This window comes from Urocampus carinirostris, chromosome 20, assembly GCF_059441175.1.
Source record: "Urocampus carinirostris isolate Australia breed hairy pipefish chromosome 20, RoL_Ucar_1.0, whole genome shotgun sequence".
NCBI classification, from domain to species: domain Eukaryota; kingdom Metazoa; phylum Chordata; class Actinopteri; order Syngnathiformes; family Syngnathidae; genus Urocampus; species Urocampus carinirostris.
The window spans coordinates 26,021,738-26,045,342 of NC_142368.1; the positions used below are offsets into that span (position 1 = coordinate 26,021,738).

At 37.6% G+C, this 23,605-nt stretch overlaps 1 protein-coding gene across 1 annotated transcript in view; it reads right to left on the reverse strand.

Annotated features, from left to right (window-relative positions):
• lama2 (laminin, alpha 2) overlaps positions 1–23,605 on the reverse strand; it is a 278,494-nt gene that overhangs the window by 5,303 nt on the left and 249,586 nt on the right. The window contains exons 59-69 of the mRNA XM_088324972.1: positions 19,436–19,587; positions 18,273–18,449; positions 14,425–14,608; positions 12,602–12,682; positions 6,667–6,779; positions 6,505–6,598; positions 4,768–4,863; positions 4,615–4,695; positions 2,177–2,254; positions 1,956–2,034; positions 1,156–1,287 (exon numbers count right to left, since the gene is read on the reverse strand). Of these exons, the coding sequence (XP_088181098.1) occupies positions 1,156–1,287; positions 1,956–2,034; positions 2,177–2,254; positions 4,615–4,695; positions 4,768–4,863; positions 6,505–6,598; positions 6,667–6,779; positions 12,602–12,682; positions 14,425–14,608; positions 18,273–18,449; positions 19,436–19,587 (1,267 nt within the window). The remainder of the gene's footprint in view (positions 1–1,155; positions 1,288–1,955; positions 2,035–2,176; positions 2,255–4,614; positions 4,696–4,767; positions 4,864–6,504; positions 6,599–6,666; positions 6,780–12,601; positions 12,683–14,424; positions 14,609–18,272; positions 18,450–19,435; positions 19,588–23,605) is intronic.

Below are 23,605 nucleotides of genomic sequence, written 5' to 3' on the forward strand. Positions count from 1 at the left end.
TCTTCACTCCATACCCAATGCTTATACTCTGTGCTATATGCACGATGTGCAGGTTAAATGTAAAAAAAACACTGCCAATGAGATTGCCACTGCTCCCTAGTGAAGTGGAGGTGAAATTCCGCAAAAAGCTCCTGAAAATATTCTATGAGACAGTTGTGGCAAGCGCCCTCTTCTATGCGACAGCGTGTTGGGGAGGCAGCGTCAAGAAGAAGGATGCCTCTCGTCTCAATAAACTGGCTAGGAAAGCGAGCTCTGCTGTGGGCAAAGAGCTGGACAGCCTAACAACAGTAGCTGAGAGACGGGCACTGGAAAAGCTGCGGTCAATCATGGACAATCCATCGCATCCACTACACAGCATTATCTCCAGACAGAAGAGCAGTTTCAGCGACAGACTGCTGTCACTGTCTTGTACTACGGACAGACTGAAGAGATCTTTTCTTCCTCATGCCATGAGGCTCTTTAACTCTTTAGCTCAGAGTAAAAGCCCACAGTAAACCACACCACCTACATTGCATATTACCGAATCTTATTGCAACATGTATTCTGTGTAGCACTATTTAGTTATTCTATATAACACGCTACAGTGGGCATTTGCACGTCACACTGGGTATTTGTATATTGTATTCTTTTTGCTTTATTACATTGTATTGTTCTCAACTCAGGGATGCTGCTGGAAATGTGAATTTCCCTTCGGGGATGAATAAAGTATCTATCTATCTGTCTGTCTGTCTGTCTGTCTGTCTGTCTGTCTGTCTGTCTGTCTGTCTGTCTGTCTGTCTGTCTGTCTGTCTGTCTGTCTGTCTGTCTGTCTGTCTGTCTGTCTGTCTGTCTGTCTGTCTGTCTGTCTGTCTGTCTGTCTATCTATCTATCTATCTATCTATCTATCTATCTATCTATCTATCTATCTATCTATCTATCTATCTATCTATCTATCTATCTATCTATCTATCTATCTATCTATCTATCTATCTATCTATCTATCAATTCTACTTGCTTCTTTGGATAGTTAAAAAAAGTTCGCAGAGGTCAAACCAGCACCCCTTGACGGAGCCTCACGCCCCCTCAGGGGGGGTCTGCCCTTTTATTTGAGATCCCCTGATATAAAGGAAGATTCATCAAATGAAAGTATCAACTTGTTTTGAAATTTCAACAGACCTGCTTTCAGGAACCCGGTCCCTTCAAAATACGTCCCTGGCTCTGTTGCAGCATAGCATCTTCCCACCAGGTAACTGGAAGTGGGTGTGGCCAAATCCAGCTTAAAGTCTTCTGTAAGTGCTTCGGTACGACCTGAGAGAGAAAACGGAAAGGGATCGTTACTACATCTACGGTTCACGGACCCCTTAACCACTAAATAGGGTTATAGGGGCATCACTTCCTGTGGTGTGTCTTGGGCAGTGTTGGGAATATTGCCGTTATAACTAACACATTAGGGTTAGGGTTGTTTTTTTCCGCTGTAACTGTTACCGTTAATCGAAACAGTGTGTTATGTACAATTTAGTGCCTGTATGTTTCTGTGTGTTTACATACGTACGTACTTTTGTGTAATGTATCATAGTGTTTAATTTTTATTTTTGTTTCACTTCAATCGTAGGATAACTGTTACTAGTGAGGTTCCATAAGGTTCTATAAGGTAGTTTCCTAACATAACTACTTGACATTTTTCTCTATTCATCTGACTTGAATACTGCTCAGAAAATTTCACATTCTTAGACTTACAACAACTCCTTTTTGAAGTAAGAAAATTGTTACATTCCATGGTAACTAGTTACTTTAACTGTAAAGTAATTCTGTTACTTTCTCAGTTACCTTTTAGAAGAAGTGGCGAGTAACTATAACTAATCAGGTTTTTTAAGTAACATGTCCAACACTGGTCTTGGGCAAGTACAGCCTGGCGGCGCCCATCCTGCTTTACTGAAAAAAAAAAAAAAAAAAACCAACAACAATGTAGTCCTCACCTGGAGTGGAGGCTTTGCCGCTAACGGGTCCGCCCACCATCTTCAAGCGCCGCAAGCACCCGTTGATACTGTAAACAACCTAAAAACAAAACAAAATTTGTCTTAGAAATATATATATATATATATATATATATATATATATATATATATATATATATATATATATATATATATATATATATATAATTATTTTTTTTTTTTTATGTAATGCGTTGCAGTACCGGTCCAATCCTCTTGGAAGTATAGTTCTGCGGAAGACCACCTACGTACAACATTCCCACCACGTCTAACAGGTCAGCCTGTAAGAAAAAGGTAAAGTTAATTAGGGTTAGGGTTCTGCACTATACAGAGCACCAGATCATTAAGAGCACCCCCAAAAACAGTCTTTTGTGATATATTTTTGATATAGAGGCGCACTGAACTCAGATTCAGATTCAGATCTACTTTATTGTCATTCTAGTACACGTGTATACAGAACGAAATGTCGATACATCTGACCCGCCCAGTTTCCTTGAATGTACAGATATAAGTAAAAGTTGTATTGTATTATGGCTACGTATAGTATTTTACCATAGTGCCGATAGTGCAAGAGGAGTAGCTAACCAGATGTGCAAAATGGGCAGTCAGGTTAACAAGTCAGGTAAACAGTAACATTAACACTGTAACAATAATAACTGCAAGATGCATGGAATAAAAACCGCAGTAATAGCTAGGGTCGCATAAAAAATAAACAGATTAAAAATGGTTCCTGTAATGTCCTCACTCTGAAGTTATCTCCTTTTTTGACAGCTAGACAGCTAGAGAACAACGTGCAACAACAAAAAGGATTCACACTCCAATATCGACAATATATGTTTCTTAGCAAATCCCTACAGAGGATTATAAACACGGCCCAGAAGATCACCGGCTGACCCCCTACCTAGTCTGGAGGACATTGCCAGCTCTCGCTACCTCAGTAGAGCTAAACACATCCTGAAACAACCCTGCAACCATCTTTTTGAACTGCTACCATCGAGTCGATGGTTAAGATCCCACAAGGCCCGAACAAACTTCTTACCCAAAACTATCAACACACTAGTCACACGTGAGACACAGTTTTAAAGTGCAAGGTCCCTGTTCTAAGTGCAATATTTCGGTTATGTAGTTTTTAACTCTAGATCACGGGTGTCAAACAGGCGGCCCGCGGGCCGGATCAGGCCCGCTAAGGGATTGAATCCGGCCCGCTTCAGAGAAGCACAAGAGAAAAACGAGCCGCAGGTTGAAATATGTCCACTTGATGTTGCCAAAGCCAGGTGCCTCTCACAAACGCTGTACTTGGATTTTTCTCTTTCTTTGTTCCTCTTTCTCTCTGTCTTTTTTACCTTCTTTTGCTCTCTTCATTTTTCATTTTTTCTCTTTTCTCTCTCTCTCTCTCACTTGCTTTCTCCCTCTATCTTTGATACTTCTGTCCTTCTCTCTTTGTATTTCTCTTTGGATTTCGTACTTTCTCTCTTTTTTCCCCTTCTCTTTTTCTCATTTCATCTCTTTTGTTTCTCTGTCTCTCCCTCTTTCGCTCTCTTTTTTTTCTCTCTCTCTCTCCCTTTCTCTTTTTCTTTGTCCTACTTCTCTCTTCCTCTTTTTCCCTTATTTCTTTTTCTCTTTCTCATCTACTAGTCCGGCCACCGAGAGAATGATTGTTCCATCGTGCGGCCCGACAGTTAAAATGAGTTTGACACCCCTGCTCTAGATGCTCTCGACTTAATTATTTAAGTTTTACATTGTACTGCTTAATTATTACACTTGACTAAATTTCCATAACTTTGTGCGTTGGAAGATGTGTCAGTTGTCAAGTTGACTGTTTTAGTTTTAAGTGCATTATTCTGGTTATGTAGTTGGTTTGTTTTCAGACGCTCTGGACTTATTCTATAACAGTTATGAAAGAAAAAGAAGAGGTGTCTTATTGTTAAAAAGTTCTTACCTTTTTATTTTTATGCAGTTAAATGTTTTATATTGCACTGTTTACTTATTTTTTTTTCCTATTCATGAGTCTTTAAGTTGTATATTTTTTCTCAACTGGAGTTCAACCATAATCTCGTAGAAATACAATGATGATAAAGGTGATTCTGAAAGACAGAACACTGACCTCATTGACACCAATGATTGTGAACCAAATATTATTTGTATCAATTTGATTAAAATACACAATTCAAAAAAATACAAACTATTGAAATATAAGCTCTCAAATATTTGACAGAGCCCAGAAAATTGGTTTAAGCCCCCAAAAATATTATTGTTACACTTTGGTTGATAAAATAATCCCATTTTATCTTTGGTTGAAATGCAACGAGCATGTTTGTACAATTAACACGTTAACCAGAAGAGGGCACTCAAATACCACTGTATATGGTTTTCAAAGGCAGAACCAAACGCAGTATCACTTGATCGTAACTTTGGACTTCCAATTTTTGGCACCGTATTTTCCGGTACATAAAGTGCACAAGAAAATACTTTTACATTTCTGACCAATATGGGTTTTTTTAAGTGCGCCTTATGGTCCAGGAAATATGGTACATTGTCCATGCATCTATTATCTGCACCACTTATCCTCAGTATGGTTCTGGGGTATGGTACATTATTCGAACCAAAATATAATCTTATAAAAAAATAAAATAAAAATAACCTTTTTGGGGCTAATCATCTGTTTACTGTAGCGCCCATCCACAACCAGCACGGCCCTCTGCTTGCTGCGAGCCACGCGGATCTGATAAAATAAAAATCTGAATTATAATAATTATATAAGATATGTAAATAGGAAACAAAGATGTCCTCCTACCTTGTGCCAATTGCCGTCGTTGATGGAGAAGGGCACGCAACCTGATGTGTTTCCGTGGCCCAGATCGTACCCGAGGCACACTTGCCCGTCCTTGATCTGAAAACAAATTTGGGAGCAACCGAGAATGTCGCAAGAGCCATACTAGACAAAAAATAACAACAACAAGAATGCATGGATCTGCAAAAACAAAACAAAAGCCTTATATAAGCAATGGCTTGCAGTATTAAATATGTCAACTAGATGTGGCAAAAGTTAGGCACCGATCGAAAAGCACCCACTGTAGCTTTAGTTGCTGACTACTATTAACTAACCAGAAAACATAGCGGAAATTAATCCTGAGGTTATTTTACTTTAAAAAAAAGTCACAAAAGCGCTGTTTCATCTCATCTCATTAGCTACACCGCTTATCCTCAGTAGGGTCGCGGGGGTGCTGGAGCCCATCCCAGCAATCATCGGGCAGTGGGCAGGGGACACCTTGAACTGGTTGCCAGCCAATCGCAGGGCACACAGGGACAGACAACACACTCGCTCATTCGCACCTAGGGACAATTTGGACCGGCCAATTCACCTGAGATGCATGTTTTTGGAATGTGGGAGAAAACCGGAGTGCCCCGAGGAAACCCACGCAAGCACGGGGAGAACATACAAACTCCGCAAAGGAAGTCTGGAGCTGGATTTGAACCCACACAGGAGGTTCCAAAGACATGAACTGTGCCGCACATGCGCTAACCACTGCGCCGCCGTGCTGCCCTGCGCTGTTTCAATACGAAATTAAAACTAAGAGCACCTGGGTGTCTTTGCAGAAGTTTGAAGAAGCTTGAGCTCCTTTCTATATATATATGACATCTAACAGCAAAGTTCCCTTATTCAGTAAAATGTTCTCATAAAAAGGGAAAATAAAAACCATTAAGACTTACAAATCATTAAATTAATCATTTAAATTAGTGCTTGTATGCTATTCTTGGGACTTTCCAGTCTGCATGAGTTTCCTCCAAGTTCATTAAACTGTGGTGGAAATAATTTCAATAGTGGTTTTCTTTTCTTTTTCTTTTACAAATGCACAGTTGATAAACACTACAAGACATTATATTTGAGTGACTGAAAAAAATAATGGGGGGAAAATGCAGCATAATTGCTAAAAAATTAAATCTTATATCCCCGAGTTATGATTTAATTGTGAGCCTCCGAAAAGATCCCCAGCCATCAAGCTCAGGTCAAACTTTTTATGCCATTCTTTTTACTAGTCCAGCCCCAGTGAGAATATTTTTTTCTACCATGAGCTAAAATGAATATAGATTTAGATTTAATTTATTGGGGAGGGGATCAGGGTTTTCCTGAGGCGGGCTCTTCTAACTAATTGTTGGTATCTGCTCTCTGACAGTAGCGGGATGTGAGTATTTATGTATTTATGTAATGGGTGAGTGATATCCTCGACTATTGTGTTGGACAGTCGAATGATAGACTCTGTTTTTAAGTCTGAGATGTTGGGTGTGGGTAGCCGATGATTTTAACTAATGTGTATGTGATACCAGTGAGTGTGGGCACCCCAGTCTTACAGGAAACAGATTTAAGAGCATATAATTTATTTCCCTCCCTCATCTTTTTCCGTTTTTAAACATTTTCAAAAAAAGCTCCAAGCAACCCACTAGGGTGGCGCAAAAGGGACGGATGCGGCTCAAGAGCCACAGGTTGCTGACCCCTGTACTAAATGGCACAATCGAGGTTCAGGAGTCTTACCTGGATTGAAACAAAATCGGCGTGATTGATCCTGGCCATGTAAAGGACCAATCCGAATTCCTCCTGAGTCCTAAGCTCAAACTCCAGAATCAACCTGACACACAAATGCACAGTTTAAAATGTCTAAAAGTGATAATAGATTTATCTGTCATAATTCCAAACCTTTCTCTGACTTTGGCGTCGTCGAAGGCGAAGCTCATGTGGCTGTTCCTTCCCAGGCCAAACTGGTAGGACTTTTCTAGGGCCACAGGGGCCACAGCTGAGGGACACAAGTCCTAGGGAGGTCAGAAGAAAGTGACGTCACATATTTTACATTTAGATCATTCAATAAAACCAACGGTGTAGTCTGGATTTTATCAACTGGTTGCAGTTATAAATAGAACCGCAGGAGGTCAGTGTTGCAATACTTATGACATCATGTGGGTATCAGCTCTTCACTAGTGATTTGTGTGTCGTGTCCACAAAACCTTTTTTGTTTTTCCCCTATTCAGTCTCCTATAAAAACATTTTCTTGCCCTGTGCTTCCTTTGTATACAATTTTAGTCTTTTCTTTTTTATCCAAGAGGATTTAGATTGTCTTTACTCCCTTTCTCACCTTTTATCAAAATGAAAAGGTATATGTCTTGATCCGCTGTTGACAAGTCATTTCAATATATTGCTGGGCTGTCAGGGCATACAAGGCCTTGTCTGCTGGCCTAGAAAACATCTGAATCATGTACTGTTAATTATATTTTGTCTAAATCGTCTGTCAGGTTCCCCCCTTCTTCCTGGTTGCATCGCTTCCAGATGTGTGCTTTCATGTTTAAGCATTTAACCAACCACATTTCCGCAATTACTTCTATCGGGAGGCCATAACAATCAGTTCTGCGGGACTAACAGTAGAAATAAAGTGACGATAAAGCTGTTGGTTTAGTCAATTAGACTATGTGTTGGTGGAGCCAGGCCCTGGGTAAAATGTCAGCTGTTTTACAAATTATGATTGGCTAGATGATGAAGGTGCTGTATTTGAGTCAAATCAGGAGGTTACTCATGTTACTGGTGGTCATGGAAACAAGTACTATGAAGTGGGGGGCAAAAAACCCTACCCCCAAAACCCCTTTCTTTCCCCTTTTCTTTTTTTCCCTTTATTCCTTCTCTTCCCTTTTTTCTTCTTTTTCTTTTATTTTCCCTCTTTTTTCTCCCCCTCTTCTTTCCCTTTTATTCTCCTTTTCTCTTTTTTCGTTTTTTCCCTTACCCCCACATTTTCTTAGTTTTCTCCTCAGTTTCTTTCTTCTTCCGTTTCCCATTTTTTTCATATTTTCCCCATGTTTGACCTTTTTTCTTTCTTTTCCTCTTCTCCCCATTTTTTCTGTATTGTTTCACCCTTTTCTTTCAACTCCCTTCCCCCTTTTGTCTTTCTTTGTGAAAGGCTGGAGAAAAAAATGGTGCAGTTTGGTCAATAATAATAATAATAATAATAATTTCCTTTGTATTGTCATTCTTTGTAACAATGTACACAGAACGAAATGTCGATACACCTGACCCGTTGTAGCGAGTCGGTGCAGCCGCAGCCAGAGGGCGCCGCCATTATACCAATTAGGTATGTCTCGGTCGAGGCGCGAACCAATTTGAGTGTCTTTAGTTTGTATTCTTCCCCGTGCTTTGTAGACCTTGATTTTAGTTGCACTATGCAGTGATATCTAACACATTGTCCCTTTAAGTGTAGGTTTTTGTGTGCGTCTCCATCTGCGCCAGTTTCTTGTTCTCTTTCAAGTGAAGACATTCCCTGCGCGGCGACCTTGCTTTGTTATCGCTCGCCGTCTTCATATCCTGCTCAACCTTTCTTCTCCTCTGTCTCTGTCCAACAAAATATGCCCTCTCTTTCTCTTTCCTGTCTCTCTTTCTCCTTGTTTACCCTATTCTCCTGCTGGTCTTATAAACCAACAAAAAAAACCCTTATCCTCCCATTCTCATTCTTTTCTTCTCTTCCTCCTCTCTCCTTCCCTCTCATCTCCTCTGTAGCTTTTTTATCAGGCCAACAATGGGAAATGTCTGTCCATTCAGAGCGACTCATCTTTACTTAGAGGTCATGTCCGTTCAATGGGAAGTCATTAAATCGGGATTTTGTATGTGTATGTAAGATTATGTATGCAGATGTAAGTGTACACTGGAGATCAAAATTAAAGAACTTATACAAAATGGATTCATTTTGAAATAATACCTTCAGTGTTCCACTGTTAAATGAAAATTTCCAAGGATTATATTATAGTACTACAGCACTTTTCTTTTCACAAAATAACTAAAGGCCTTTCAAAAGAAAACATTTTTCATAAAGCGCACTGATGAAAATGAGAGAACACACTGATCAGAATTTGAGAACAACAATGACTTTGGCATGGAAAAAAAATTCAGAAAGTTCAAACAGTCAGCAATTATTGGCCTCCGTTGTAAATGACTTCAAGCACATCTGCAACTACAGTGATTTATTCCATTCTTCTTCCCGCCTCCTACATAGTTATTGTAGTGGGTATCTTGATCATAACTTACCAGAGGTTCTCTATTTGGTTCAGATCAGGATTCTGGGCAGGGCATGCCATCAAATCAATGTTTTTACCTTCAAGGAAATTATTCACCCATTTTGACATGGAGCATTGCCCCGCTTGAAGACAGCAGGTTGATTTGGGTGATTAACCCGAATGAGGAACCATGTGATGTTGAAGAAGGTTCTGTACACATTTGCATTCAATGGGCCATGTAAAGAGGCCTTTTCATGTTCAGCACTGAACCGCCGAGCAATTCCAGCTGCAGTGTGGAAACGATAAGCCATTGACATCCTTTGCAGTCACTTGCCCTTTCTTGCATTTGTCTACTTTGGACGACCAGCCTTCCTGGGCAAATTGAATGAGTTTGTAGTTTTGTAATAATTCAATACTCTTGAAATCACAGATTTGCAATGATCAACTTGTCTTGCTGTGGCTGATAGGGGTCATCCTTTTCATTTTTATCCGGACAAACTGCTGCCAAAGGCTTTCAGTAGCTTTAGAATGGCACACCATTAGCCCAAAAGGACAGTAAGAACGCCAGTTAAATACAGAGGTCGCTGGTTCGCGCCTCGACCGAGACATACCTAATTGGTATAATGGCGGCGCCCTCTGGCTGCGGCTCTCACCGACTCGCTACAACGGGTCAGGTGTATCGACATTTCGTTCTATGTACATTGTTACAAAGAATGACAATACAAAGGAAATTATTATTATTATTATTATAATGCAATGAATGCAATGCAATGAAATTGGAATAAGTGTTACATTAGCACCATTAGGTGGTGGGGAACCTGAAGGTGTTCTCTAATTTTGATCAGTGCATTTTTGGTAAAATGCAGTTTTTTGTTTAAAATGCCTTTTGTGCATTTTGTGAAAAAGCGCTGTCGTAGCATAGTGACAAAAAATGTCTTTAAACTGTTGAGAAATTAAAAAGTCATTTTTTCCTGAATTATTCAATTGTTTAAAAAATATTTTCTAATTTTGGACTCCAGTGTATATGTGTAGCTGGTACTGTAAACGCTTATGACATCTTGTAACATCTTTACCGTCTTTGAGAAGTGATTTTGTGAGGTTAAGAACATGCAAAGAATAGTAAAATAATAATATATGATTAATAAATAGATCTTTTTTTAAGTTAAAAAATATAATCACATGAGAAATATAATCCCTGAAATGAACAAAACCTTTTATAGTAATTCAAGAAAAATTCCCCTAGAACTAAGAAATCTCATTTGACAATTTGGCAATTTTTGAAAATTATTTTAAAGCCCCAGTGTTTAATATTTGACCACTAGATGGCATTGTATTGTCAATTGCAAATGAAAAACAACACAACGGAGCGGCCAGATGGTAGACAAACAATGCGGTGACTTCTAGATCGGGATTTAACTATGTAAAATAAATACATATTTCTTAACCTACAATTTAAAAAATAATAATAATAATATTGGTGTGATGACTCAGGATGGTTCATGTATTTTTTCTAGTACAGTGGTGCCGCTAATTATGAATGTCTCTACATACAAAAGTTTCAGGTTACAAGTACCTGAACAGGAAAATATTGCCTCTTGTTAGAGAATCAAAAATACAGTACAGTATGCGCTGCTATTCACCGCTTCCAGAGTTTTCTGAATGTAAACAAACTGGCTATCGCTTCTAATATGCCTAGCAACCAGTGTGCATGCCTGCTCCCAGCATGCTCTTCGTGTCACCGTCACAGTTTAAAGTTCACAGACGAGAAGGAAGGGGGTATCTGGCAAGACGCAGCCATCATTCAGTCGGCTCAAAGTAAAGACATTTTAGCAAAATTCCATTAAGTCTTGTATTTTGTGGAAAAGAATCACCCAGAAAAAGTGGTCACAAGTCGGGCATTTGCTACATCTGCCTCGTGCATTTCGATCAGATTGTCAAAAGCCGGCAAAACGAGACATCATTGGATCCGTTTTTCAATAAAAGCAAGGCAGAAAAGTAAATAATAATTGTATTATTATCTTTATTCTTATTTTAACTTTATGTGCCTCTCGTTTTATTTTTATAGTGCATCTGTAAGTAAGGGTACCACTGTTCTCAAATCAATGTTTTATTTGTAATTTAAGTTTTTGTACTACTAGGACACACTAAATATTGCACACATTGGGAAATATATTCCTTAAAATAATTAAAGGTTTGACCATCAATCACTAGCAAGTCATCTTCTTCCCTACCAAATTAATGGCAGGATTTGTTTTTAAAGCCAAAATTAATATGCTCTTAAAAATCATCAATAAATCATATATATATATATATATATATATATATATATATATATATATATATATATATATATATATATATATATATATATATATATATATATATATGTATATATATATATATATATAAGGGAAAGAAGAGGGGGAGAATTTACTTATACATGTTTTAATATTAATTTTAACCTGCCATTTAAAATTTAAAATTACTAGTTGAGGCAAAAAATATTTTGTCCTATTCAGAGTTGAGAGAGTTATAAAATGGGAAATATAATCCCTTAAAATGAGCAAAACAATTCTGTTTTGGCGAATTTCAAGGATTATGTAAAGTGTTTGTAAAAAAATAATAAAAAAATTATAGATCAAAAACAAAACAAAAAATAAACGATTTCTTTTTATTTTCATTAGTTTACTTTTATATATTATTTATGTATTTTAACACGCAGTTTATTCTGTAAACTGACTTAAAATTGAGGCATAAATATTTTTTCTTTTTCATAACTCAAAAACAATGTAAACAATACAAATATTATCCTTAAAATCAACAAAATACTTCTAGTAAATTTGAAAAAAATGTCCTCACTATCACAAAAGAAAATTAAAAGTTTTGTCTAATTTGAAGGATTTTTTAAGCGTTTTAAAAGATTGTTCCTTAAAAAAAAGAATTTGTAGATGGGGACATGGGGGGTTGGGCTCACGTAAATCGCTTAAAAAATATTTATCTTCATTGTTGTAATTTTAATTATTATTTATGTGTTCTAACCTGCAGTTTACTCCTATAAAATGAAAGTTGTGGCAAACATTTACTCTTTCCTGAACTGTGCAACAAAAAATTGAACTTCAGCTTTTTAAAATTTTTTTTTTAGTAACAATTAAACTACAGACAAACTTCCCTGTGCTTTGTAGCACTTTATTTTAGTTGCATCCTTTTTGTTGTTGCGCGTTGTTCTCTAGCTGTCTAGCTTTAGTATCTAACATACAATCTACAGACAAACATTTTGATTACAGAAAAATTTGCGGAATCCACAATAAATATTGTTTCCACAATAAATATCTATTTTCAGATACCGGCCCTGTGGATGCTAACAACCTTTATATTGTAAACATTCCAGAAATGCAAAAACAAAAGACAAAAAAGGAGATACATATTTCTTTTTTCACAAGATGCAGAGAATATGATAATCAAAATCCACTGAATCTACTTGCAAATACCAAAATAATAACACATGAACCTTTAGGGGTTAATTATAAAATTCCAATTATCTATGAATAAATAGTTTTTTAATAACACTCTGGGTATGGTCAATTGTGTGCGAGTGAGTATACCATGTCAGAAGTGGGCGGAGCTTCAGCAGAAGTGGGCGTGACAGTGGGTGGGGCAGCAGGTGCGACAATTGCTGTGGGCTCCTGTCCGTCATCAATGAGGGCAGGAAGGAGGCCATTAAATAAACAAAACAGCCAGGAAACACATGGAGCCAATCCAAAACAGCAGCAGCATTAGCCATGCAATGACGCTTAGAAATGCATTTCTTGTGAAAATCCATAACGCTAATATTGAGCTAAGCTAACCTAGTAATGCATTGAGCATAGGCTATTCGCACACCCTAAGAGTGGTTATCACTGGTAATGATGAATGCGCTTCTAAGTGAGGCCCCATAGGATTTGTTTGAACTGGTTCTTTCGGCTCCCGTGCGGCTCCGCAAATTAAAAAAAAAAAATCAATCATAATAAAAAATCCTCATAAAACATTATGCACCAAATATTTTAGTAATTAGTAAGTTCATATGTTTTGCAGGGGATCCCTTAAACATACATGAAATATAAATTAAAGTATTTACAGATCTACAAAAAAAAAAAAACATTTTTTTTTTAGCTTTTCACACACTGGACAGATTTAAGGTCGAACTACAGCACAAAATCCTTGTAAATGCATAACAATAAAACACATATTAATTATTTTAACTCTTCAGTGCTATTATAAAATGATAAAATGCACAAAAAACTATCGACATCTCTATTTCAAACAATTTAGACAGTACTTTAAAAATATATGAATTACAATACGTATAACAAAAAGCAAAAGATCTGCAGTCTCTAAGATTGAATGCAATCTGCTTAAAAAAAATAAATATCATAAAATGAGTCCAAATTTTGCTCGTTTTTCTGTTTTCATACATACAGTACTTTATTTTTCTGTCTTCCGTTTTGAAATCAATTATTACCCAACACCTAAAGAGTCCTTTCCGTGTTTGTGTGACGTATTGAAGCTGCGCGTGCATTGTTGAAGCATAATGGCAGAATATATGTGAATTTGTAGTATCCCGTTGACACAAACACATCATAGAGAAGAGATAGGAACTGCTCAAAATAGCTCAAACAATGTGCTAGCAGCAATATAGCAACTTTATTTTAGTCATCAAAGTCAGCAAAAAAAAAAAAAAGGCGTTCTTTTAACCGGTGCGGGATTTCTTCCAGTGGAGAAACACAGATTGAAATCAATAGCCTTGAAGTAGATAATCCTGTTTAAAATCTCCCAAAATTAGATCATTTTGCTCCTAAAAACTTGGGTCAGTTAGTTTCGAAGAACCCCACTATTTTGTTGGTCTTAGACAAAACAAATTTCCCAAAAACAATGTCATTTGGTTAAGATCCACCTTAACGATTGTATCGTTTTATGCAAAACAGTCCACATAGTTGGATCAGTCATTTTTTGACTGAAGTCTTTTTAGAGTGTGATTTTGGCCTATTAAATACAAACCAACTGTCCATTTGCCTCTTAGCATCCCGCCAACAGTTTTGATACATAAAGCAAAGCGGGCATGCAGTTAGCTAACAAGACTGAACGGACAGTAAAAAACAGTTAATGGTCTGGACAAGTGCGGCGCCAAGGAGCGCTAAGCTAACACGCAGAAAGGTCATGCCTGCTTGACATCGCTGGGGCATGTGTTCCCCATTGTTATGATGTTCAAAATCAGGGTGTGTATTTCTTTGAACTCGTTCAATACCAATGACGGCAGTATGCGTGAAATTGAATTTGAAACTGGGCTGCTATGAGTCAATACATATAATTGCAGCTAATGTTTTGCTACTCTTCACAACCATGTTTCTCATATTGTGTCAAATTCAATGTTGTGTGTCACATCACTCACGGCAGGAAGCTCAGTCGGCATCGTAACAGGGAGGAAAGTTGACACCGGAGCGTGCGGTTTAGTTGCTCCAGTTTCCTTGTGGGTCTTTTCGGTTGGATAAAGGGGAGGAAGGAACGGCGTGAGGCTGGGGCACTGGCCGATTTCAGCATTCTCGAAGGACAGTGCCTGTGAGAAGTCTGACAGGCTGCCAGAGGGACAACAATGTGTTAAAAAAAGGCACTAATAAATGCAAGAAACAAATGCAAAAAAACATTTAAACACATAAAATGTTAACAGTTGTTTTCCAAATTCAAAGCAATTTTAAAAATTGAAATATTTTGCTTTTGCACAAAGATAATCTATGTGCTTTCGGGGAAGACAACAGAAATCAAATATAATAATAATAATAATAATAATTTCCTTGTATTGTCATTCTGTGTAACAATGTACACAGAACGAAATGTCGATTGCACATGACCCGTTGTAGCGAGCCGATGCAGCCGCAGCCAACAGAGGGCGCCGCCGACCACTTTTTAAGTCTTAGGAATGACTCGGCCGGGGCGCGAACCACCGACCTCCCAATATCAAATATTTAATAATAATATAATAATAATAATAATAATTTCCTTGTATTGTCATTCTGTGTAACAATGTACACAGAACGAAATGTCGATTGCACCTGACCCGTTGTAGCGAGCCGATGCAGCCGCAGCCAACAGAGGGCGCCGCCGACCACTTTTTAAGTCTTAGGAATGACTCGGCCGGGGCGCGAACCACCGACCTCCCAGTCTCAAAGCGGGCGCCTTACCATCTAGGCTACTGAGCTGGTACCCTTGATAAGCAAAAAAAAAATTATAACCGCCAAATGAAAACGTGTATTTAGTTAGTTTGTTTTCAGTTATTGGTCTCCTGAAATAAAAACATCAAACAGCATCTTCTTTGAAACTAAAAACTACTGTTGTTTTTTTCTACACTGAAAACAAGCAATATCTCTTTTTCTATGCTGGCACTAGCGCCTTCTTATTCTTACCCAAAACTAGCGTCTTCTTGTTCTACAATAAAAAGTAGTGTTGTCTTCAACATCATTGAAACTAGCATCTGTTTTTCAAATTAGTCTCTCCTTGACAAAAACAAGCACTGTCTTCTATACTTAAGATAGCATTTGGCTTCCCATTCTTCTAGCATCTTCCTCTACACTGCACACTAGTCTAGTCTTCCACCAGACCAAAAAAAAAATTGTTCTACGAAGAGAACAAGGGCTATGTCTTTTTATGCTATAAACTTGAGTCACCTTCTTTGATGAAAACTACGATCGTCTCTTTCTAAACTGAAGAAATATTGTCTACAACCACCTTAAAACCTAGACTCATTTTCTTCTTTATTGAAAATTAGTGCCTCTTTCCGAAAACTAGCTTTGTTTTCTACAATTAAAATGAGCTTCACTTCTGCTATTCTGAAAATTGGTCTGGTCTTCTACACTGAAAATTGGCCCCCAAAAACTACCATTATTTTCTTATACAGTGGAACCTCGGTTTTCGAACGCCTCTTAGTTCGAACAAATCGGTTCTCGACCAAAAATTTCGAGAAATTCTTGCTTCGCTTTTCGTTAAAAAAATCGGAGTTTGAACGCCGGTACGCTAGGGGCGATGCTCAGCGGCGTACAGGTGTAGATTGCCCCCACCCCTCGTGAAGAACTGTTGTCACGTGAGCGCGCACTCCTTTTTGCTTTCGTTTTTAATATCGGTGAACGGAGTGTTTTAACCCCTAATTATGCCTCGGAAGAAGGTCGGTGCAAGCAGCAAAGTTGCTACAGGTGAAAAAAGAAGAGTAGTGCGTACAACTCTTGCATTTAAGAAAGAAATAATAGCAAAATATGAAGAAGATGTGCGAGTTTCCCTTCTTTCGAGGGAATAGAGCATGGCTTCTGCAGACCACCACAAAGGAAAGAAATCTTATTCATAAATCTTTTCTTTATCCTTTAATCGCTCACCACTTGTTGTGGAGACCCAGGTGCTAAATGACGTGTAAACGACCTGATTTTTTTATTTTTACACGTTCATGTTAGCGTAATCTTTCGTACGGAAGATTATGCTAACGCGAACGTACGATTACCTGGGTTAGCTTCATGTTTACTTTCATGGTAAACGTTCAGGGTGTTGTAACGGATTAAAACAATTTTACATTACATTTAATGGGAAAAGCGATTTTCGGTGATCGACCAAATCGGTTTTCGAACAGGGTTCTGGAACGGATTATGGTCGAGAACCGAGGTTCCACTGTACTCCGAAAGCAAGGACTATGTCTTTCTATGATAGAAACTAGACACATCACCTTCACCGAAGACAAGAGTCATCTTCGTCTACCCTGAAAACTAATCTTGTTAACCAGCACACCAAAACTAGCGTCATATTATTCTTTACTGGAACTAGTGCCTTCTTGCTGAAAACTAGCACTGGTTTCTGCATTTTAAATGAGCGACAACCTTTGCTACACTGAAAACTAGCGACGTCTTCTTTTACAATAAAACTAGTCTTGTCATATATTACACTAAAAACTAACGTCACATTCTTCCATACTGGAAACTAATATGGTCTTGATGAAACTAGCATACCAACTTAATATAAGCTTCATCTTCTGCTTTGGTGTAAACTAGTGTCATCTTCTTCAAAACTGAAAGCTAGTCTTGTCATCTAACATGCAATAAACTAGCATCATATTATTCTATACTGAAAACAAGCTTCCTTTTATTCTACGCCCAAAAACTACATCATCTTTTCCAAAAACTGTAAAAAAACAAAAAACAAAAAAAAAACTAGGGTCTTCTTATACACTGAAATCTAACTTGTGTCTTCTTATGCATGCTACACAACCTGTGTCTTCTGCACTGAAAAGTAGCATTATCCATTCTAAACACACAATTTGGTTGTTTTGCATCTATGCCAAATACTGTCGTCATTTTCTTTTGCGCTGAGAACAAGCGTCCTCTTCTTTAATGCTGTAAACTAGCAGCTTATTTTCCAAAATCAACTGTAATCTGGTACCATACAAATCAGCACCTTTGCTATACCAAAAACTAGCCTCTTCTTCTACACTGAAAACTACCTTGTGTCTTATGTGTAAAACTCGAGCATTTTCGTCTTCTGCACTGAAAATTGGCATTATCTATTCTATACCCGAAACTTGGCTGTTTTGCATCCATGCCAAAGACTACCGTTGTTTTATTTTACGCTAAAAACAAGAATCTAGATCCTAAATGCTATAAAGTTGAATGTTCTTTTCCAAAAATGACTGTAATTTTGACCAAAAAAGGGCAACTCCTGCAATATAAAAAACTAGTGTCTTCTTCTACACTAAAAACCAGCTTGTGTCTATTCATGGGCGCAACGCATTGGTATCTGATGTGCTGAAAATGAGTAGTTATTCTACTTGGTTGTTTTACGTCTATGCCAAACGCTAGCACAGTTTTTTGCCATAGACTAGCTTCAAGATAAAACATTAGTATTGTTTTCTTCTGACTAATATTAGAATTGTTATCAAATTATTCATTTTTTGGCCTAATGCCAACATGAATTCTATAAATAAAATAGAAAACCAGCATGTACGGATGACGAGAAGGCGTCACATGGGAAAGCTTTAGGGTTAATAGGGGTGAAGTGAGGTGAGAGATGGACAATCAGGTGCAATGGGAATCATGAATATGCTGATGCATCGGGACAGATCTATTACCGCAAACTAGAGACAAAGAGACAAAGACTGTATTGTGATGATCACACCCGGCAGGAATTTCTCAAATCTCACATCTGATGAAGAGAAGTGATTGGATTTTTGCAAACATCGAGGGACATTCAAAGTATTTGGGGCTTGCTTACACGGAGTTGACCATGAGATTCCATATACATCCTCGAAAGGGGACATTGGCCCTGTTGGATGTTTGCTCCACTTCGGCGGGGATGCCGCCCAGGAAGACGCGCTGCAGGACGATTGGTTGATCGTTGGGAAGCGGAGATTCCCTTTTCGCCTCCTCGTCCACTTGAACTGCAAAAGACCTGATGAAAAAAACAGTTGGTCACCAAGAGAAGGGTAAGTAAAGAATAGTAATATCTTTTATATGGTTATATTTTTTTCCCTAAGGTATAGCATTGTGCTTTTTGCAGCTGCCCGACCTGCCGAGGTCCAGCTAATCTCTGAAAAGCGGGATGACACCTTACACTGAAAAACAACGGCGAGCAGATGATAAAGGAGCTTTATATGATTCAGATGAGGAGGCTTTCACTGCTACTGGTAACCATGGAAACCAGTACCATATCTTACATGTGGGGGAGAAAACCTCTACCCAAAAATAATAATAAGTAATATGTACATTTTCAGTTGCAGGAATTTCTTCCTATTACAATTTTCCACTGGGAAATGCTACCTTAATTTTTTACATGGCTCGTAATAAATGTCCATAATTGATAAGTAACCCTTGCATTAGTACACATTTCATTGTGTTATTTTAATGGCTTGATACATTTGAAAATAAAATAAAATTGGACACTGAAGAACGCAAAGAAATGCTTATCACCACCCGCAGGGAAAGAAATAGCGAGGTCGCAGGTCCAGGCGACTGCTATTGCTAAGCTAACAACCCGCACTAGCCACTCTTTTAATTCAATCATCACAGAGACTTGGCTCAAATCGAGGATACCCGATGTTAGCTCGCAGCTAGCCAGACGCTCTCTAAAGGAGAACACCATCCATTCTAACTGCAATAATGTGTTGTGTGTTATTATTTGTAAATCTAAAGTTGTCATTTTGTTGCAGCAGTATACATTCAGTCGAAAATGACATCATCTCGAGGTAAGTTTAATCCATCGGGGACTTTTTTGAAGGTGCTTTGCGGATTTTCACTTTTTACGGGTGGTTCTGGTCCCCATTAACCGCAAAAACCGAGGAATCTCTGTAATAGTAAAATATCAGACCGGGATGTCAACAATTTAGATGACAAAACCAAGCCCAATGCAATCATATTTTCAAAGATGGCGGGACCAACCTGCCGGGCAATCTCTCGATGCGCAGGGAGTGCTCTCGTCCGTCGTTGAGGCTTCCTTGCTCGGGCTTCCGGACCACACGGCGAACGCTGTGGCTGCCCGTGAACGTCAGAACCTCCAGGGAGCCTTTGTTCAGCATCACCGATAGGAAAGGCTGAAGAGGAGAGCGGAAACACTCAACTTGCTCAGGATCAATTTCAATAACGGCGCCACGTTAATGAGACAATTTGCTGATGATTGCTTACACTCCGCTGCCGTTGCTCAGGAATAATAATTGCTGAGGATGAATACATTAGCCAGCAGTAATGTTCGGAGGTGAGATTTTGGGTGGGATTAAAGTGGATGTTATGGCCTTGTTTTGGGTTTGGTGATCATCATGCTCTTGTATTTATCTATGTAATAATGTCAACTGCTGTGCTTTTGTGTTTATTTTTGGGTCGAACCTTTCTCTGTGGAGTTTGCATGTTCTCCCCGTGCTTGCGCGGGTTTACTCCGAAAACTCCGGTTTCCTCCCACATTCCAAACACATGCATGTCATGTTAGATGCAGTGCAGATAAGGGATGGATTTTTTGGGGTGCAAAGTCTGGCTTATTTCTGAAAAGCAGGATGACGCTTTACACAAACAACAATGGCGACCAGATGATGAAGGGTCTGTAACTGAGTCAGATCAGGAGGCTTCTGCTGGAAATGGTAACAATGGAAACCAGTATATCTGTTTCATGTGGAGGAGCAAACCCCTACCCTTAAAAGACAGTCTGGAGAGGAATGGGCACAATAGGACACAAAACAGGAAGTGGTGCCCGAAAACTCGGGCAGTTGAGGGATCTGCATTCCGTGAACCGTGAATATGCCTTGATAGATACATTTCTTCTGTTAAAACATTTTGTTGTAGAAGTCTTGCTGCTCAACACGAGTTATGCTCCACATTGATACTTTGTAGTTTTAAAGTATTATTTTCCAAAACGTATGTTTTGTTTAAGCTGCAAAAATGCAAGTGCAAGATCTCAGAAACAATATTCCGCAAACAGTTTTTGTTGATTTTAAAGTCGTATTATCCTATATTTTCCAAATTATAGTTTACTTATTTATTTTGCTTCTAATAATGTAGGGAAAATAAATCTCTCCACCTAAATTGTTTTCTTTGATAAACTTTATTATTTATTATTATTTCTATTTTGTATTAATATATTTTAATTGTGTTTGTTTGGTTTTACATTTATTTGTAGAGTAAAGAAAAAATATACATGCATTTTTGGGGGCTCTATTGAGAGTTTTGGTCCATTTTTAAGATATTATTTTAGGAATATTTAATTGAAGATTTATTGTAAAATTTTACAATGTATTTTAGTTCTTTGCAGTGCCATGCCAAGAAGAAAATCTGGATAGAAATTTAAGAATAAAAACAAAATGTAAAAATGATAAACATACACCCTTTGCTCACATGTGACCTCACCACGACACCATGACGGACAGTAGTAAAGCGTAGTAAACATTTGGTATGTCCACTAAACAGTAGACAACAACAACAACAACAAAAAAGCTATTGTGTTCAACTCCATTGGCAATGACTGGTCAAACGAATGTTGTGCTGCTGCCATGTGAAGTGGCTCACCTTGTCGAAAAGCACAAAAAGTGCTATTAAGAGAAACTGAGGAATGTATTAGCATGGCTAGCAATCGACCCATACAGTCTTCCTCCCGACTTATTCACAGATCTACACAAATCCACTTGTCTGCCTGACTTCAGCACTCTCAACTTGGACATACCTTGTGCATCAACGTTGAATAAAACGAGAGCATGAGGGTCAAAAAGACGCAAGAAAGAGTAGGTGTGGTTGAGTGTGAAGAGAGGTAAAGGAGGAGGAAAGGATAACAAGGGATAAGAGGAATGTTGGAGAGGGAGGGAGAGAGAGAGAGAGAGAGGGAGAGAGAGAGAGAGGGAGAGACAGAGAGAGAGGGGGGGGAGAGAGAGAGAAGGCGACAGAGCGTAAGGTGGCGAAAAGCGGCGGCGCCAGGTCAGCCTCATTTGAATTTTAATTCACTGTGTGCCACAGGGCGAAGTGGGAGACAATTTACCACTCGAAAATGGAATTTCAATTTGAGGTCGGGGGACAAATTGAAGCGAGATGTAGCTACAACATGCCTCTCGCTGCATGCCCATGCGTGCTCGGACAAAAGCGTCACACTCTTATCATGCTGGAACCGAAGTGCATCCACGAAGGGGGAAAATGTGCGTGCAAAAACTTGATTAACAACAAAAGAAAACGTACTTTTGCCAAATAACACTTTTATACATCTAAAACAAAATGCGCACCCACCCTTCCAAAAACATTATAAATCATTTGAATGCAAAAAAATGATACTTTAAAAAAATGTAATAACTGTGGCATATCTTTAAAAAATACAAGTAATCTTTTTTTGATTTTCTTTTAGTTATCTCAATTTACCATATTTGAGAAAATCCACAAACTTTATTTCCCCCCCGCTTTATTATTAACTGTAATTTTGCATATTCCGATTATTTTAATAATTTTTCTATAATCAAAATATGATAATTAGTTAAAAAATCTGTCAACGCAACAAGTAAATTTGTCCTGCAATTGTATTTGACTAAATCTTCTAAATCCAACTTTAAATATGTTTTTGTTTTTTCCTCACGAAAATTCTGTGAATAATATACAATAAGATAAATAATACAAAAACAAGAAAAATTAGATTATGTTTACAGAACAAGTCCAACTTACATAAAAAGGATTTTTTTTTTTTTACATCACCCCATCTCATCAAATATGTCAAAATTATTAAAATATTGTTAAAATATATAATCAAATATGAAGGACATTCAAAGAAATAGCGTTATTATCTGCCAATGCAGTAATTAAAATTGAGGAAGTGAAATATACCTGCAATTATATTTGACTATATCTTTAAATACATTTCTAATTTTTCCTTCCAAAAATACAATAAAAATACATCTATAAAAATAATAAAATAATAAATATAGCACAAAAACTATGACACAAAAAAATAAGCCAACAGAATAAATCCCTTTTGCATAGAAAGATTATTTTATTTAACTTATATTAAAAAATGTGAAAAGTGACTAAAATATATTCCAACATATAATAAGATAAGAAGACAAATATTCAAGTATTTGCAAAATTATCTTGCAATGCAACAAGTACATTTTACTTGCAATTGTATTCGGCAATATTTGTTTTTAAATTTGAATATATATGTTTTTCCCTCCCCAAAATACAGTAAAAATAATTAATAAATATAATAACATGAAAAAAACACAGAAATGAGAAAAAAAATTCTGTCAACAGAACAGGCCCATTTATTTTACACAGAAAGCTTAAGTTTTTTTTGTATTGACCTCATTTTAAAAAAGGTGAAAAATTACAAAAATGCATAAAGTATTTAAAAATTATAACTAAATGAGAAAATAAGAGATACTATTTTGAACAAGTACATTTTACCTGCAATCATATTTGACTGTTTTTTCTTTTTTTTCCCCCTCCCTATAATACTGTAAAAAATGATTTAAAAACATATCAAAATTCAAAAAAATAACAAAAAAGATTAAAAATGATTCAACAGAACATGTCCAGTTTATAAAGGAAGGTACTGTTTTTGTTGAACTTTTTTGTACATATTGTATATATATTTTTTGCAGTTTCTAATTTGTCTTTCGAAAAATTGTGAAAAATGACTAAAATATATTTTAAAATCAGGGTTCAAGTCTGTAGCCTCCCTGTGTGGAGTTTGCATGTTCTCCCCGTGTCTGTGTGGGTTTCCTACAGGCACTCTGGTTTCCTCCCACATTCCCAAAAAAACATGCATGTCAGGTTAATAGGCTAGTCCAAATTGTCCCTCGGTGTGAATGAGCAAGTAAATGGTTATCTGTCTCTGTGTGCCATCCGATTGGCTGGAAACCAATTCAGCGTGTTCCCTGCCCACTGCCCGAAGATACGGTAGCTGGGATGGGCTCCAACACCCCCGCGACCCTACTGAGGATAAGCGGTGCAGACAATAGATGGATGGATGTCTGCCAGCACAACAAATAAATTGGACCTGCAATCATATGTGAATATATGGTTTCTAAATTTGAACTTTTTATTATTCATTCTTTCCCCAAAAATATTTAGAAAGGTCTGTCAAAAAAAATG